This window comes from Echiichthys vipera (genome assembly GCF_963691815.1).
Source record: "Echiichthys vipera genome assembly, chromosome: 15".
In the NCBI taxonomy this organism is placed as follows: Eukaryota; Metazoa; Chordata; class Actinopteri; order Perciformes; family Trachinidae; genus Echiichthys; species Echiichthys vipera.
This window is the reverse complement of record NC_139840.1, coordinates 24,385,268-24,404,977: the sequence shown is the minus strand read 5'-3', so window position 1 is coordinate 24,404,977 and position 19,710 is coordinate 24,385,268. Positions and strand designations below refer to the sequence as shown.

Genomic DNA, 19,710 nt, shown 5'->3' with positions numbered 1-19,710 from the left:
ATTGCGTTTATCTTGGACTTGAATACATTCAGAGATACCAGACTTTGGAGTTAAAGCTCTGACTGCAAAATGTTCCATGTACTTGGAGCAGAAAATCTAAAAGCTTTCTTCCCCATTTCTGTTCTCACCTTAGGAACAGCGAAATGACAAAAGTCGTGAGAGCGGAGACTGTAGGCCCTGTTAGTTAAGATAAGAAGGGCAGATAAATAAGATGGAATCATCTCAAGAATAGCCTTATAAGTCAGCACATACCAACGGCCTAGCCTGCGCACATATAACAATGGCCAATTTACTTTACTGTATAAGACACAATGATGAGTTAGAGCTCCTTTAAGAACTTTGTAAGGTCATGTGATTGGCCTTATCCTGCTAGTTTCATATAACAAGTTAAATTGTATTTAATAAATGGATCTTACCATATTCTTTGCAGATATGACTATTTGTATTCCACTGCGTCATTTTTCAACGTGCGCTGTATAGTTCGTTTTAGACAATAAGTTTTAGGAAAAGATTGAACGTTAGAATAATTTTGCTTGCACACGTTTCACACGCGCAACACGACTGAATCTAAGAAGCCGTCATTGGAAACGCTTTGGGAGAGGGCAGCTGATGCTCTGTTTCGTTTACGTGTAAGGACTCTCCTCCTCATGCTGCTGCAGAGGTTCGGTGTTATCTTGAGCATTATTAGTGGTTAAAAAAGATGTTTGAATGCGTTCACCGTGCTGCCCCGAGCTAATCAGTGTTAGCCATATTCGACTGTTAGCGACTGTCCAGGATTTCTCCGTTAATTGTTGTTACACTGAAAAATAATTCTCCACGGCTTATTTGATGAGTGTATTTACCGAAAATGACCCTGGGATGATTTTACACAGGAATTTCACTTTAAGGGAGGTGGTGGAGTGTAAATATACCTCAACTCTGTTTTCTGGCTAAATGTCTTTTGTAATTACCTTAAAACCGCCTACGTTTTAATTCACTCAGGGCTCATGAAGTGAATTTTCAGGTTAGGTAGTATTTATCTGTTTTTCCAGAACAGCAGTGCTATACAAATAGGTTGCATATTGTTTTCTTTTATCCAACACTAAAACAGTGCAAGCGTTGCCCGAATGAGCACTTTTGCCTGAAGTTCACAGATGGCTCAGTGGTATTTGCTCACCCTGCTGTGATGTTGTCGCACAGTGTTTGGGACTGGGAGCACCATATACTATCCTCCTGAGTTCCCTTCTGTCTGGAACACACACACACACACACACACACACACACACACACACACACACACACACACACACACACACAGCGAAAGGGAGAGAGATGCTGAGTGAAAAGTAGTACAGCTCCAGGCCAGAGTTAGTGAATGAATGAACCATTATAGTACAGTTTTCTGGAGCAGAACGCACACAGGAGAGAAGACATATACACAGTCTCGTCATTTCATTTAGAGTCACTGTGACCGTAGGTAAATTCTTTTAGAGTAGTCTGCTCTTAAATTTTCTTTCAGCAATACATTTCACAACATGTCACCTGTATGTATTAGAGTGCATCAAATCTATGTTGAATGTGTAGATTTGTTTTCTGTGTGTGTGTGCGTGTGCCCGCAGAGCATCCCAGCCCGGGGCCTCAGGTTGAATTTGATCCGCAGTGATGTGCCACTTTCCCTCCAGAGCCTCTACTATTCTTGGTCCTGGATCTGTTATTGTGCATGTGCGTGTGTGTGTGTGTGTGTGTGTGTGTGTGTGTGTGTGTGTGTGTGTGTGTGTGTGTGTGTGTGCGTGAACATGCTCGTTCTCCCTTTTTTGCACGTTTGTGTTTGTTTTCCACTTATTCACTCATTCCTGCATCTCAGAATGTGTGTGCATTGTGGATTTCTTTCTTTTCCTGGTGTTCTGAAGCATGTTTCTTTTGAGTGTGTGTGGGCGTGCGTGTCAGATATTCTGTGCTTGCAGGCTGGCATTAATTAGTCTGCGTCGCTTCATTGATTCAATGTTAACTGTCCACTCTGTTATATGCATGCTGTACAGTAACACTATTTGTGTATACATGTGCAGTCCTGTCTCCTCAAAATGTACACTCCAATGCAACCAAACTGCTATCTGAATTATGTTTCAGATTACTTTTTTCTTTGACGTATCACAAGAAATGCTTCTAATCAAAGCTCGCGTGGGGAGAAGTTCTGGGGGTGAAGGATGGGTAAACAAAACACAGGACTTTCACCCAGGAGGATGCTGTTCATGTTCCATGTTAAACCAAATCACAGATGACATATTAACACAATGTACTTAACATATGTAAGGTTTTTAACTTAAGTACCTAACTATAATTACGTAACAGACTTATTTTAACCCAAACCATCATCTTTTTAGAACTCTAACCGTCTACTTTTGTTGTCTGTCTTTGGCCACTGATGTACCAGTAACATCCCTTTTGAAACTTCTTTTCACCATTTCAGTAGATTTTACTTTCAAGAAGAAGTCTGGAGGAACAGTTTAGTGTTTATTGATTCATATGAAAGCTTCTTGAATGTGTCTTCTTGTGGCTAAGACTGTAACAATTACAGTGTACAGTACAAGATACAGTATGTCTGTTTTTACTGCGCCGTGGCATGGTCAGCTAGTTGAACTGAAGTCAGTAACCTTTTTTATGAAATTAAGTGGGTTTATTGGGGGGGATTTCCTAAAACTTTCACTATATCCGACCTGTGAAAAGTTATCTCTACCTCCATCTTCTGCTCTTGTCTGCTCCCAGAGCCCTCTCTGTGTGCTCTTAATGACATCCGCTAGTTTCCACCACGCCTGGAGGAAAACAAACAACCACTCAGAGCCGAGAGTTTCTTACCCAGTGTCAATAACTGCTCTGAGTCAAATATGAATCAAGTGTTTTCAGAAACGTGTTCCGTGGAGTTGTAAAATGACAGAACTTCCACTCTACTGTATAGTCATTTATCAAAAGCTTTTATTTCTATATTTTACAGTGTCAAGGAAATTATTACAAGTTCAGAAAAGTGAACACTGTAAGAAGAAACGGTTCCTTTGTAACTGCTTCCAAGCCCTCGCATCTGTAAAGGCCTCGGCTGACTGCTGACTCTGCAGCTGTGGATTCACTCTGCAAACTGTATGAGTCTAAATGTTGTACTATTAGTGACATTAACCACGATTCACAGGCACTGATTAAAAGCATAATTTGTTCAGAGGCAAAAACACCGTGTAACAATGGACTGTATTCATAAGCTGTATATTTTTTAGAGTGGTCAAAAGGGTTCTCTTAAATAGCGCAGTTCTTTTTTAAACGTTTTTTTTATGGCTGAATCAATTTCCTTTGCTATACTGTGGTCCAATCAGCCGACACTACAACTATAGTGCACCCAAATATACTGTCATCTATGTTTAAATAAATAAATAAATAACACACCTTTCATTAGTCCCTTATGATTTAAAAAGAAAATACTACTAAATTATGATTCTTGTCAATGACTGAGTTGAGGACATCGCGGACACAAAATCAAGCTTTTTTCATGTATCATATTAGGTATTTTCCAAAGTTAAAGTCTCAAGAAGTGTGTGATTCAACTTTTTCCCATGTTTAAATGTTAAAAAAGTAAACAAAATGTTCAATAAATCCTAATACTGAATGGCAAAACTTGTAAAATTGCGACAAATATCGAATTAGCTGCCACATATCGTGATAATATCGAATGAGTATATTTTATATGTGATCTGCATCCATGACTGCAGCTGTCAAATACTGTATCTTTCTTTGCACTCTCACTACTCTGTCCCTACTGGCATCTTTAAGCTTCATACAGGTACACGTGTTTTGGACCTAGTTGATCGGTTTAACCCATCAAATGATTACATTTGCAGTTGAATCTGTCTGATAACTCAAGCTATTTGGTCTACTGGTTGTTAAAAAAGCACAGTGTCTACAGGCATTGTTAACATACAGTGTTAGTGTCGATAACAGCGTAAAAAAACAACAACAGCTCGCTCAGTCGTAGCGTTAGATGTCTTATCAGTCAATTAACCCTAAACCTTAACAAGATTATGTCATCTCTGATCATATTTACTGAGCCGTGTGCTACTGTATAGCATAACAATGTTATGTATGTTAATGTTGTCACTGTGTGTTTGTGTGTGAATTTGCCTGCAGAAGGATGGGAAAAGAAAGAAGGAGTTATAAAGAAGTAACAGAAAACTGTTGAAGAGAGAGGGAGGGTTTCAAAGAGAGAGAGAATAACCTTTGAAATAATTCTGTCTTCTTCCTCTCTTCAATTTCCCCATTTTTTCAAACACTGGGTTTATCCCATTGGCCAATTACGAAACTCAGAGACAAAAGCTTTCTAATCCTGGCTCTTGTGCACTGCCTTTGATGGCTGGGTGTGTATGCAAGTCAATGTGTGCGTGCGTGTGTGCGTCTGCGCGCGCATCTGTGTGTGTGTGCGTGTGTGTGCGTGTGTGTGTATGTGTGTGTCTTTGTGTATGTCTGTGTGTGCTTGAAGCAGCATACTGAGTTGTCCTAAGGCACTCAGTGGTGTGTGCGTGCGTTTGCATCTGTGCGATCCTGAGATTGTTTGTGTGCGCATGTGTTTATGTTAGATTAGACTGAACTGAAATTATCTCCACAGGGATGTAGGGCTGTTGCTGCATCAAGAATAAGATACATCAAAGTGAAATGGGTTCTACATACAGTACGGGCAGAGCAAACACAGCTTCTATATGCAGCCTGAACTTCACGCAACCGCCAGAAAAACTCAAATCAAAATGTGTAGAAGCGCGGATTTTTAAAGCAGAAAACAAATGTGGAGAATGTATCAAAAGTAGCAGAGCATATAATAAGACAGATCTATAGCCAAATCAATATCCAGGAAGTATCATCTCCTTCTTTCTTTGGCTTTAGAGACGACACTGTTAACGACGCGGGATACGGGGGGGTGGGGGGGGGGGGGTCTAGTTCATCCCTGGAAACCATCGCTGTCAAGGAAACAATATTTCATTGCTGCTGGCAACAGATAATCTACATCGATAAGCCCCACCTCCCTCTCCTCCCTGCATCCCTCTCTCTGATCCCTCACCGTGACTTCATTCCCTCACATCACATCTTTCTCACGTTAATCATCTGTACTTCTTCTTTCTCACACACTGTATAGGGTTAGTAAGCCTTCGTTTCTATCTGTGTGTGTGTGTGTGTGTGTGTGTGTGTGTGTGTGTGTGTGTGTGTGTGTGTGTGTGTGTGTGTGTGTGTGTGTGTGTGTGTGTGTGTGTGTGTGTGTCTCTGTGTGTGAGCCTATGCCTGAAGCATGCCTTTAGGCAAAAGCACGGGTAGCCCCTGCCTACATGCTAAAACCAAAGCAGCTGTGGCTGTTAAAAGAAATGATTCATCACAGCAGGAGGAAGCTCTTACATTGTATCAAGGATGCTGCTGTTGTTTAACGCCTTCCTATGACAAAGCATTCAAATGGTCTCCTGTATGTTTAGCACCAGGCGCAGAAGCCACATAGACATAAAATACTAAATAATAAGCACTACTAGGTTTTGGGACCGTTTTAATTTGAACCTGTAATCGGTACTTTCTCTCTGTGACAAAAATGGGATTTCAGTTGTAAGAGGAAGTCCAAACCTATCCTACATAGGACAATTTTACACAAAATAAAACCCCTCCCAAACAAGTTCCTTCACTTCCAGCCTGTCAGTCTGCCTCCAGGGCAAGGACACCACTTTCAGCTCTGTGATATATTATACAGTATCACATCGCAGTGAGCGTTGCCTGCGTGGAGTTTCGAATCCCTGACGCAGTGTCACTCTGTTTCCATGTGTGTATGTATCAAACATGCAGTGGAGAGGAAAGAGCCTTTCAGGGAACAAAATTGAACATGAGTCGGTACCCTTAAAAGTACCAAGTACGGCACCCAACCCTAAGCATTACACCATACAGCACGTAACTGTTGAGCATATCATTAAAACACCATTAATATGCTGTTATAGAGACCAGAAGTCATGGCGTGCTGGGATGAAGCCTGGCTTTATTCTCCTCTTTCGCTGTCTCTGCTATCAGGCTTAGTACAACCCAGGACCAGTGTGATTGGTTTATGGAGTTTATGGGAAATGGGGTTTGTTAAAGGCCTTTAGAAACCGAATTATTAAATAAACGTTGATGTTTTATATTTTAAAAAAAACTATAATCCTTAAGTAAGAAACCAGGAACTCCAAAATGACAAACAGGGAAGGAAATAATTAAAAAGCATTTATAATAGTGGCTCAATCAATAAAAAAAACAACATGTTTCAAGTGTTCGTCAGGGCTTTAAACAAACAAGACAACATGGGTGTGTCCTCACCTGATAACAATAGCCAATAGGAGACGAGGGAAGGCATATTGAAAATTATGAAAAAAATCTGTAATGAAAAGATGAACACATATTTTTATGAATATCTCCTGGCAAACAGGAAATACAGAGTTTAATTTTGACAGAAAATCAATGAACAAATCTGTGTATTCCATGTGTCTTTCTTTCTTTCTTTCTTTCTTTCTTTCTTTCTTTCTTTCTTTCTTTCTTTCTTTCTGTTGATTTCTTTTTCTGTGGTGACCTTTTTAAATCAGGCTAACAGTGGGTCTGGGGAGACAAGCTGTTAGCAGCGGGTTCACTTCCACACACTAACATGCACACAACATATGCATACAAATCTGTCTCTGCACACATCATAACATGCTGTATGTCTGTGTTTCTCTGTAGGGAGTTTGGCTGGAGGGATCCAGAGCTGCCAGAGGTGATCCAGATGTTGCAGCATCAGTTCCCATCAGTCCAGTCCAACGCTGCTGCCTACCTTCAGCACCTCTGCTTTGGAGACAACAAAATCAAATCTGAGGTATAGAAGCTATTGAGGAGAAACCACAGCAAGAGAGAGGGCTAAGTGAAAGAGGATTGGTCCTAATTCACCCTTTCGTAGACCTACGGACACACACAGGCATGCATTTCTTGGCTGTTAATCCAGGGTTTCTGCAGAGTCTTAAAAAGTATTAAAAGTTGATGAATAAAAAGAGCAATAATTGAGGCCCTTCAAAAGTCTTAAACCCCTTTTTGTGAGGTATTTAATTTTGTAGCTTCAATTCGTCCAAAGCGTTTGGACGCTAAAGTTTGCATGAATTATCATTGCATGGTGCAGTTTATTTATGGCATGCTGCTATATTTGATGTCATCTGAAAAAGATAGCTGTTAGTGTGCTCGGCGCTCACGGACCCAGCGACTGACTGCTGCTTGATAACGCTGCACAGAGGTCCCTTTACGCGCGGATGTTAAACTACCTAGCTAACGGGAAAATGCAAGCTTGAAGACCATGATAACATTAATATTAATAAACCACTGGGTTAGTCACGCAATTCATTCTCTTGTGCCACATTGTCTATCTCTGTGATGTTGCCCTGATACAGCAGGGCCACGACCGTTCAGTTGTGCAACCGGTTATACCGTGAAGGGGCGATAAGGTCTTAAAAAAGGTCTTAAAAGGTATTAATTCACTTCAGGATTCCTGCATAAACCCTGTATTCAAAGGTGGTGACGTCCAGTAAAGAGTTCGATCAAAACAAACACAAAAACACACTTTCCCACATTTTCCTTTTGTATGCAGATAGGACTGCAGGTGGAACTGCAGTGTTTTGAGTTTTGAAAGTTCAGCTGAACATTGTCTCTGGACAGGTTGGCTAATGTTGAGGTTTCTTTTCAAGTGGGATTTTTCAGGGCTTCAAGTGGCTCAGGGTAGATTCCAGGGGACAAGAGGGTTTCTGACAAAGAGTGAGTGTGTGTGTGTGTGTGTGTGTGTGTGTGTGTGTGTGTGTGTGTGTGTGTGTGTGTGTGTGTGTGTGTGTGTGTGTGTGTGTGTGTGTGTGTGTGTGTGTGTGTGTGTGTGTGTGTGTGTGTGTGTGTGTGTGTGTGTGTGTGTGTGTGTGTGTGCTAGCTTTAAAATCTTTTTGATGGTCATGCAACAGACTAATGGAGAAATAATATTAGAAATAAAATTTCCACAGTGCTCTTTTGTTTTGCAGACGGGTCCGCGAGACAGTTGCAATTACATAATGACAGAGGTTTGTGGGTGCAAGCACACGATTCTCGTCTTTCTCATTATTTATCTGGCTACAGTATACAGTAAATCCAGCAATGTATAGAAGATAATTCATACAACATTAATGCCGAAAATATACACATTAATTAAAAAAACCTTCCAATTTCATTCCAGTTCAGTATTTTGCAGACCTTTCTCTCTGCATGAACTGAAACATCTTTGTCCGTGTTGGCCGAGAAACACATAGATAGCTAGACACATTGTGAATGACCAGCCCTGGTTTTAAATAAACTACAACTTGCTTTATTGTTATCCTGCTGTGATCTTGCCATTGTAAGGAGTGGCACTTCCGTCACATTGCACACTACACTTGATGCCTTCACATGCTACTTGGACGTTCCCATTTCCCAAGTTGGGAAGTCGTTCTGCCGACTGCGATGTGTTCATGAGCTTTATGTCGTGACATGGACACTACAAAGAAGTGTTTTTTTTATCGTTTCGTTCAATTCTTAGAGCTTCATCTACATAAAGCAACAGGATCACTTTCTGTTTTGTGTAGCATCAGGATCAATCAATCAATCAATCAATCAATTATACTTTATTCATCCTCAAGGGGAAATTATTTAAGGATGAAGGGGTTGGCTGAGTCTAGCATATCAGGGAAGACTTGTCAGGGTCAGTGCTAGGGTGGGCCGCTTATTTTTGCCGTTATCATATTGTTATTCTAGTGTTCTGGGAGAAAACTAGACTTCCTCCTCTTGGCACTGTTTTCAGGCTTTACAAAATAAACCCATGAGGTAGGCACAGGTCATTTCAGAAAGATAGAGCATTCCTATTGGCTCAGGACAGAGAGAGGAGAGAGATGAAGGACAGAGATCTCCCTGTACTTCAAATTCTGTTTTTGGGGTTTGTTTTCTTTCTTTTTACCTACTTCAGCTTTAATGCTAATAAATACATTTTTAACTAATCTGTTACGTTACTTGTACATTAACTAACAATTTCAGGGCAATTTCAGTCAAAAGCAACTGGACTTGGTTATTTGTCTAGGAAGACGTTTCACCTCTCATCCAAGAGGCTTCATCAGTTCATGTACGTATCTTGGATGAGAGGCTTGGATGAGAGGTGAAACGCCTTAGACAAATAACCAAGTCCAGTTGCTTTTGACTGAATTTGCTTTGAGGATAACGATGACCTGGACAATTGCGAAACATTCACATGCTACTAACAGACAAAATCCTTATAATATTGTAACAAAAAGCCATATTACAAATTACTTCTGAGCAAAAATGGATATTCAATGCATGAATTAATGTAAAGTTTCATATCATTATTCTCATCTACCATGTTTCTGCGTAATATCTCATTAACTTGGTTTGTCGTGTATGTAACTTTTCACATTTACGTGAATTTTCCCAGTTAGGAACTCATTCTTTGGATTCATTCGACACCACTTGAATGCAAAATTGTGCAGCTGTCTGAGCTCCACCCTAACTCCATATGAGATAGCATTAACTTCTCATTATGCACACTTAACCCAACTCTGAGCACAGCCCCATTCCTGCACTCCGTCCTTCTGTCCTTTAGAGCTGTTATCACTCAGTGTCTCCGAGAAGACTGTTCCGTCCGTCTCTTCAATGTCAACTCAATTCAGCTCAATTCCACTTCATTAATCCCCATGGAGACGATGGATTTGAGGGCAAACAAAGTTCTCCAAACAGCAATCAGCCAACAGGCATTAAAGATAGAGGGAGAGAGAAAGACAGATGAGAAAGATGACTGATGTTGAAATTGTGTTGAAGAATGAAGTATGGTAGTATTTAGAGCAAGGCTGCCAAAACTACAACCCACAGGACAGACAGTGTTTTGCCCTTGAGAGAGACGTCTGAATGGTGAAATAATGGGCGGGATGCTGAGGGATATGCATACGGCCTACTGCTTGTTCAGTCTCCTCGCACCGTATGCACTATAAAGACGTTTTATTGTGTGCTTGATTTATGCTGTTAGTTGTTACATTCCTGCCTCTGTGTCACTAAGGCAAGACAAGACTAAAAGAAAATTACCTGAGGATAAAACCTGTTTTTACCTCATATCATTAAGTCAATATGTTGTTTGTTTTTCTGCATGTTTTCCTGGGAAAATGAACAATTGCAAGATAATCCATTAAACTATTAGACCTCGCGATAAGCATTTTCTGACATTTTACAGATAAATAATACTTTGATCAGTCTAAAACAATAATAACTAATGAATCGACGTATCAATGTTAAATAGTAATGCAGCCCTTGCTAAGACAAGCCAGTTCATTTGTTGCCTTAAAGTCAATTGAGGTGCAGCCATTAAAGTCACAGTCAATTCAGTGTTACCTGAGGATCAAACATGTAGTTTCTAAATAGTCAGTTTCCGATGTGATGTTGTCATTCGAAGTGAATCAGCTGTAATGGGCTTCATTCTGATGCACCTTTATCTGGAGCACAAAATACATGCGTCATGTACGCAACTGCTTTGCCTCTGTGCATTCCCCTAAACTAAAATGCCTCTTATTATTTCAGAAAGCCGGCAGTCTGCCCTACATTTTCTCTTTGTCTAGACGGAGGAGAGCAGGGAGGGCTGCAGACACTTAGAGGGTGATGGGACAGAAAGTGCATTGGCTGACATTTAAATAAATCTTGCATCAGTGCCACAGTAGCCACTGCACCACGTAGAAATGAATGTTTACATGATAACATAACATTTTCTCCAACTACAGCATCAAAAGTGAGGAATTATTTTCTCTAGTTGACATGGACATGCCCTTATTTCTTTCTATTTAGACACTGTTATTTATTTTTATATCTTATGGGAAATTGGCATTTAACGCAAGGAAACACTCTCCTTACACTATGATCTTTGTGAATTTCCCACTGCTGCCCCCCCCTGATTCCATCCTCCCTCCCTTGTCTCCAGATCCGGCGGCAGGGTGGCATCCAGCTGCTGGTGGATTTGTTGGACCACCGGATGACCGATGTGCACCGCAGCGCCTGCGGAGCCCTGAGGAACCTGGTGTACGGCAAAGCCAACGACGACAACAAGATCGCCCTGAAGAACTGCGGAGGCATACCAGCTCTGGTGCGACTGCTCCGGAAGACCACAGATGTGGAGATCCGAGAACTGCTCACAGGTAAATAAAAAATAACTCACAAATACTCTGATGTGACTGAATGTACAGCAGGGATTGAGATCACAGTATTTCCCCTTAATTCTTTCCATAATTTCTGCTCTTTGTCCACAAAAAAAACACATCAGAGAATAAAGAGTATGTGTTTGCTTTGGGATCACTTACTAAAGATTTTCATATACACTGAAACACCTTTTTCCAAACCTCAGTCAGACCTTGATATCACCTTTTCAGATTTCAGAAGTTTCTTCCAGTTAGGCAGATTCCAGTATTTTCAAATTCAACATATTTAGCCTGTCATAACCCACCTCCCTGCCCACACAGTGGGGCCAGCGTTAGCCCAAAAACACTTTTCATAAATCATGTATGAGGCTTCATTTGAAAGATAACATCTTTTAGTTTCTGAACATGTGCTCGTTTAGCATATTGCTAATACACAACCTAAACTACCTATCAGTTCAAACATGACACCCCTACACCTAGGTACAGGTTTAATCTGACTGCTTTTCAGCCTTAAGAATATATGATAAAAAACTTAAGATTTAGTATTAACCCCCCCCCCACCAGAAATTCATTCCTGGCTGTGTAGAAAGGTCTATAAACTGATGATTTTTTTGGAGCTTTCTCCTTCTTTCTTCTTTTTTTCTGGCAAAAACTGTATAGTTTGATGATAAGCAGAGAAATTAGAGACACCACACTCACCCAGATGAGGAACATTCACTGAATTTCCGGCTCTGCAACATATAAAACACACTGTACACTGTACTCAACCCTCCCAGTTACACACACACAAACACACACTCAAAAGAGGGAACTGTTAACCACCTACCTGCTTCCCAGCACTCATCAAGTACTGTTGACTTGTCAAACTGTGTAAAAAGGCAACCGTATCCACTGCAGGTTTGTATTCTCTGTCAGTAAACACAGAAACACGTTGGAAAAAGTGTATTCAGGATTGATGAGTTTGAGGCTCTAAACCAGGGCTGCCAAATCCTGCTCCTGGGGGGCCACTGTCCTGCATGTTTTAGGGTTCTCCCTGCTCTAACACACTTGAGTCTAACGATTTTCAAACCTGTGATGAGCTTCAGCTGCTTGTTAACGAGCAAATCATTAGAATCAGGTGTGTTAGAGCAGAGAGAAACTTAAAACATGCAGGACAGTGGCTCTCCCGGAGCAGGGTTGGGCCGCCCTGCTCTAAACCCACTCAGGCCTTGGTTGTAAACTTCCCACCAAAAGGCTTAAAGAATTACCAGCATTGCCTCTACCACTGTTTTTTTTATTATTTTCTTTTACAGCTTTTACTTTATGCATTATGGTAACCGCTTTCTTATTGGCATTCACACGGCCGGCCACTGTAAAAAGACCTTTACCTCTGGAGGGGGATGGAGAGACGACAGAGCTAAAAGAGGAATACTACTCCATTTTCAAACTGATCTACATCCAGAACCCTCGGGGAGTTTATTCCAATCCCGGAGCCAAATGAGAAAAATGGATTTCTCTTGCAGGCAGCCAGCTCATGAAAACATCTCTGCTGTAGTCCTGTCAGGAGCAGGATATTTCAAGACATGTCAGAAAGCACAATTGTGGTTATTTCTACTTTCTAAAACACTTGTGTTTTAGGTTGATAAAGAAATAAGGGAAGCCACTTTACTATGCACTGTGTAATGTACTGACTTCAGGTGGGAACAGTGTGATTGTAAGGCCAATGATTTGGCATCAGGACTGATCGGACCAAGCTGGACCAAGTCTGTTCACTTCTGGGCCAGTTAGTGCTGACCATTTGTAGGTGTCAGTCTTTTTAAACATCCACGCTTGAATATTGACAACAACCAGACAATCTGAACGACCAAAAATGTTTGTCAAAAAGCTCCAGAGAGAGGTGTGGGAATCGTGACCATAGAAATGCAAACATGAAGGCAAAGGTTCAGCTTGTGTGGTTTACTGAGTGAGAGTTCTTTTATAATCTAATACATTGGGTTTCAGTGCAGAGCCACATATCATTAGAGGTGATCTCACTCTAATGAAGTTTTCTGTCCTTCAGGCCTCCCCAGAGTCCTTGATCCCCTCATTTCTCCGTTCAATAAAGCATCAAAATGAAGTGTTTTTTTGCCACTTCTGTGCCTTCTCCTTTCAAACTGATTGGAACAGGAACGCAAACCTTATGTCAATTCAGGAAGTAGTGTGTTCCTTATGTAGCGATGTGAAAACAAAGGGTGTGGAGGTAGTGTAGCACATCTGACTTTCAACAAGACCCGAGTTTGTGTCCCATTACAGACATGCAATCAACATTGGTCTTTTTTATTCATTTTAACCAAGGTCTTTTCCTTACCTTAGTGTTTCAGTCAGACCTGTCCTCATTCACTGTTCATACATAGAACTATGAAAAGTAACACGTAGTAATATGTGTGCAATCCATTTATTTATTACTTACTTATTACTGTTGAAATTACGTCAGGAGGTGGTAATAAGACTGCTAATCTCGTATATGGAGGCAGAACAGGGTGTCATTTCAGACGTTCCGGGTTTTGCAAAAGCGTCCAACATCAACAATCTCTTTTGGCAATATTTTTGGTTTCTTATACTCAAGTTGACCATCATTACCTCCCATCCTACATGATGTAAATGCAGGCTTAGCCTATCGAGCGCTACCTGCCGTTACACACATACTCACAGTATGTCCCGTCCTTGCAAGCACTCCTGAACCAAACCCTTCCTGTGTTCCACAAATACTGCCCTTGAGCCTTTATCCACTCTCCTAATTATTTACAGCAGTACTTCACATCGGGGTGACATGAGATTCTGGTAAGGGCTTTTAATCATTATCCGTGGTAATAAGACACAGCCAAGAATACTAACACAAACCACACCGAGCGGAGGAAAAAAAACCTTATCTGGAGAGTGAAATTAATCGGTGTCCTCACATTTCCCACATACAATCATGTTTGGTTTGGGGTATGACCCCCCCGTGCGCTGTTCATGTATGTATATTTATATTTATAGTATGTGTAGTGAGTATAGAAAAGGGTTTAGGCTTAGCAGAGATGGAAATAAAAGTTTTTTTGTATGCTGCTGGAGTCTTAAAGAAGATTACCATATAAATTAGAGCAGCAATTCAAGGCACGGAGCACAGAAATCCCTCCTGTCACAAATTAATCAGCTGAACGACCGACCGGACGCAGACAGACCGCGCTCTCCTCGCTCTCCTCTCTCTCTCAAAGACCCCAGAGGAAATAACTCTCTCTCTCCATGTTTCTCAACCTCTCTCGCTCCCACTCTTATCCCTCTGTGGTTGGGTTTTGGTAATTGGTCTTCCCTTCTCTTCCTGTCTCTCTCCTGTCCTCTTTGCCTTTCTCTGTCTCCACTTTTTCACTCTTCCTCTCTATCTCCTGCCCTCTCAGCCTATTTCTCTCTCCCTCTCTGGTGCACATTTTGAATCAGAATCACAGTGGGAAGTCAAGCTGCCTGCCTTGCTAGTTACAGATTCAGCAGCACACACACACACACACACACACACACACACAGACAAAAAAAGTTTTTAAAAGAGCAGATCGCCTTTACCTCTGCAGATGAAATGCAGCGGAGGTTGTCAGTAGTGCTGTCAACCCTGATTGCCCAAGCAGATGTGTTGTCACATCACAACAGACACTTCAATCCCAAAAGCATCTAGTATTTTGAAGATGGTGATGGAGAGCACTGTCTAACTTGTTGCCCCAAAATCTCCCATAGGTGTTCAACTGGTTTGAGATCTGGTATTCAATGGTTGAGTTGGCTGGCGTAGACCATTTGATAATCTGTCGAATAGGAAAATATTAACGCCTAATAATCATGTAAATGCACAATGTGATCGTTTATCTCTGGTTGGAATAAATATATCATTTTGTTGCATGGCGTTGCTTCTGGGAGGAACAGAATAACATGGCATTAGCAAAACAAAACTGGTCTGTGGCTGAAATTACTTTTTTTTTTAGAGACCTTAAAAGATTTAAGGATTGTTGAACGCCTCGATCATCAAAAGGCTCAAAACAATGAGAAAATGAACGAAGCCGGAATCCACCGAATGATCGACAGAATCAAAAATTGCTGGAAAATTTTACATTTAATTTTTGTCATTTCTTCTGGTATATGTTCATCAGATTAGGCATTCACAGTGAGCGGAACCACTTTGTGTGAGTAAAAAAAGTTATGTTCTGATTAAATACTTTGCGGCATGTAAATGCAGATACTTAAATTTTTACTTTTTCCATTTTAAAACAGTTCTCTGCCATGGCAGCGTAGGCAGCATGTGCAGATGAACGGTGTTTGGCTTCCCTCACACTCTCGCAGCAGAGTTCTGTCATTCGGCAGATCGTGATGATGCCAAACGGCACTACAGCCATGGAAAGAAGCCAAACCTCATTCATCTGCACAAAAAGCCCACATTGCCATGACACAGAGCTGCATTTAAATCAGCAAAACACAATATACAGTATAAATACCATAACATATCTCTAAGAGTTGGAATCTCTAATCAGAATGATTTGAGTCAGGTTGAAGAAATGTTATCCATGCAACTGTAGCCGATGTCACTGGTTTGTATGTTCTTGTTCAGTATGTGAAGACATGTCAGACCAGATACACTTCTGCATTAACAATTGTTATTAAATGCCAAAAATACCATGGTGCCTGTGCAAGCAGTATTTTATACATGAAAAGTACCTTCTGTGGCAGAGTTTTCCTGGAAAGCTGTGCTCGATGTTTAAAATAAAACTTCCTGGACCTCATTAAAGGTTGCATCACTAGTGATTCATAAAGCAACAACATGGAAATGTCAAAGACAATTACTTTAAGAAGCTCGCTTACAGCAGACCAGTGTGTCTCATCTTTGATCTACAGTTATTGATCTTGGCTTTATATAGAAACTGATCTATGAAGTATTGGCTCATTAGTTTGAATGCATAAAAAATCTGATAGGAGTAATTACTGATGTATACGTTTCTTTCCTCAAAGAAAGCACGAAAAACGTACAGAGAAAATGCCAACACCATGATATCTTCCCCCTCTGACTCACAAAGCGCTGCATTTTCTTTTTAACTTTTTTATTCCTTTTTAAAAATCTGCATGTCATCAGTAGCTGTGGCTCGACTGGTCGTTACAGCGTAACTTTTCCATCTAGTGGTAGTAGAAAACATCTTCGTAAGTGACAGGTCTGGAATGCTCACTTTGCTTCGGAAGCAGATATGGAAGTTGTCAGGCTCACACTGTGATGGAAACCCTCAGAAGTCTGGATGCAATCCAGTCACAATGCTCATCCAGCTTAGGCGAAGCAAAGAGATGGAGAGCGACAACTCCAGAGAGTAAAGGAAACGCAGATTTAAAGTCCTGCTCCAGACAAGTATTAAAAATGACTCTGATATGATTAATATGTCATTTAAGATGGATTTCTCAATGACTTTTTTTTAATAAATTCTCATCTCATCTCAACCGCTTATCTGGGGGTCGGGTCGCGGGGGGAAGCAGCTTTAGCAGAGGACCCCAAACTTCCCTTTCCCGGGCCACATTAACCAGCTCTAACTGGGGAATTTCTAAGACTCCAGCCCCCCTCCTGAGAAAACACATTTTGGCCGCTTGTACCTCCGACCTCGTTCTTTCGGTCATGACCCAGCTTTCATGACCATAGGTGAGGGTAGGAACGAAGATTGACCGGTAGATCGAGAGCTTTGCCTTCCGGCTCAAAAATAAGTTAAATTTAAAACTTAAGAGACATAATAGAGCATGTGAATGGTCATCCTATACTTCCATTATTACCTTCTAAGCTCTTACACTCTAAATGTTCCACATTTGAATAGACGCCAAAACACAATGTTTATTCCAGATTCATGACTGGAAAAAAAAAAATTCACACACCTCAAATAAACATTGAGGTTTCAGCTTTCTACTGTTGACATGCTACTGTATCTCCTCCTGAAAACCCCCCCATCACCCTCCCTCACCCCTCTAAAAAAAGGGGGTGGAATGCAAGGTTGTTACTGTGCTCATGAGTTTGTTTTTTACTTAATTAAAGTAGTTTATTTAATGTCGTTTTACAGTAGCTGTTTTTCAGGCCTTCAGCCCTTTGTAGTATGTCACACCTCTCTCTTTAAACGCTCTTCTGCTCTCACACTATCATCTGTCAAGGAAAGGCCAACATGCCAAAGGAAAAACAGTACAGGTATTGAGCTTTTTTTTCTTTGCAAACCACCTCCGGTTGACCTTGATGTGATCTGCACTATACAGCGTAGCTGCACTGTTTCCTGAGATACAGAGTCAGTAAAGGACCCAATGTGAGTAAACATAATTCCACGCTGCAGCTGAGGCTCATTAACACAAACCTGTAGGCCTGTGTGTACCAAGTGATTAACAGTGATCGATGTTCACCTCATTATGAAAACACAGAGATGGCGTCCGCATAGACTTCAAGTTTGACAACAATGTGCAAAAACTGATAGCTGCCAAATAAAGCTTCTCCTGTCAGATGCTTTCACACATATCAAGAGCTGGGACTTTGAGGCATAGCATGGTTGCTATTATGTGGCAATATCAGTCATTTCAATGTGAAATTATTTTGCTTGTGATAGTTATATCCCACTGACATCTCTTCGCCTTTATTCTAAGGATTTTAGATATGACACAGCCTGAGTTGGTTCAACAATTATAATAATAAATGTTATAAATTAGGTGATAGTCACTGCAGGGTTGAACGCTTATGATATTTAAGAAATAAATTTTCTTTTTCTTCTCATTTCCCCAGTATAGTGCTCAACTCTAACATATAAACTGTAACTGCTTAAACTGTAACAATAAAAGCTTAAAATGATTAGATCAGATTGATTATACAACCAAACAGCCTGCATGCCTTTGAATCTCATACTTCCATACGGTAACAATAAAAATTAGGTGAATACATGTAATTTTATGTAGCTGTAAGGCCCCCGATCTTCTGTTATCTTCTAAAAAGGACCGCAGTTGAAATAGGACACAACTGATCCATCCATAGAGTTGTTAAAATGAATGAACAACCTTCTACTGCACTAACCCATTCAAATGGCATGTGCTTGACGAGTGCCTGCCTCTCTCATACCACAAAGGCACCCTGTTGTCTTCAAGGTCAAACCGTCTTTAGAGATGCTGCGTACATAACTGGAATACAAGCGGCTCCTGCGGGTGCTTACACTATGGGTAGCTTGTTCAAATATACAGTAATTGCAGTAGTTCTAATTCAAACATAAAAAGCTGAAAGATGCTTTTCCAGGCTACATGTACAGGTGAATGTCCACGGGTTTTGTTCAGAGACCAAGCAACGGCCTGCGTTTGTATGTTTATCTTTCCTTTTGGGTTGATTTCTTTGGCCCCCGGACGAAAAGCAGCAGTGTTTCCATGAGCACTGCCGCCTTGTGTCGTAGGGATCTGACAGTCTGCCATTGTACTCACACATGTCAAATGAACTAGACTTGAGCTGTCATTCGTGCTTGGGTACAGTACGAATGGACAGTGTGAGCTGACGGTGAACCTGCATGCTGTAAATAGTATAGTCTGATTTCACATGGCAGCCGTTAAGAATAACCATATAGAAATGCCAGTATTCTTGCTCATTGTCTTGTTTGCTTATCTAGTCATATAGACTCATTATTATTAAATTGATTGACAGTTTCATAACCAGTTAATAACGTCTGGGTGATTTAAAAAAAATAATAATTTCAATTAGGATTTTGGCTTCCAGCTAAACAATGATCATCATCTTTAGACAAATAATATTTCAAGTTAAAGGAAATCCAACCAATCAACCCTTTAACTGTGTGTGTGTGTGTGTGTGTGTGTGTGTGTGTGTGTGTGTGTGTGTGTGTGTGTGTGTGTGTGTGTGTGTGTGTGTGTGTGTGTGTGTGTGTGTGTGTGTGTGTGTGTGTGTGTGTGTGTGTGTGTGTGTGTGTGTGTGTGTGTGTGTGTGTGTGTGTGTGTGTGTGTGTGTGTGTGTGTGTGTGCGTGCGTGCGTGCGTGCGTGCGTGCGTGCGTGCGTGCGTGCGTGTGTGCGTAGACCAGCAGAGATGTATCCTCAGTGAACCACATTTCCCTCCTTACTCACATCTGTTGTTTTTAGTTGATAGTTGTCAAAAACCCTCTTGTATTCGACTATTGAACCCCCATCCAGTACACACTTAACCTTTGGAAAGGTGAACCCCAGTAAATTGATGAGAACAATCAACAAAAAACATTTAATTTAAAAATATATCTCATATCCAGAGTGGTTCACACAGGGAGAGTGTAAAAAATACATTCCTAATACATCAGAAGAATTGGGGAACAAAGATAAAAGGAGAGATCAAGAGACGCAAGAGATGTGCTGCTATGTTACAGAAAAGAGAATTTTGACAGGGGGATGAAGACGGTGCAAATAAGAGATGGGAAATTGGTTCAGAGACAAAGAGAGATAGCCGGCATATTCATTTCCCCTCCCTCCATATAACAGCACATTCATAACCTCCTGCTGCCACTCATG

The 19,710-nt window shown here is 40.9% G+C and overlaps 1 protein-coding gene across 1 annotated transcript in view; it reads left to right on the top strand.

Annotated features, from left to right (window-relative positions):
* The window catches only part of ctnnd2b (catenin (cadherin-associated protein), delta 2b), a 174,380-nt gene that overhangs the window by 121,217 nt on the left and 33,453 nt on the right, over nt 1-19,710 (top strand). Inside the window, exons 13-14 of the mRNA XM_083928526.1 lie at nt 6,724-6,856; nt 10,991-11,204. Coding sequence (XP_083784652.1) covers nt 6,724-6,856; nt 10,991-11,204 — 347 coding nt within the window. The remainder of the gene's footprint in view (nt 1-6,723; nt 6,857-10,990; nt 11,205-19,710) is intronic.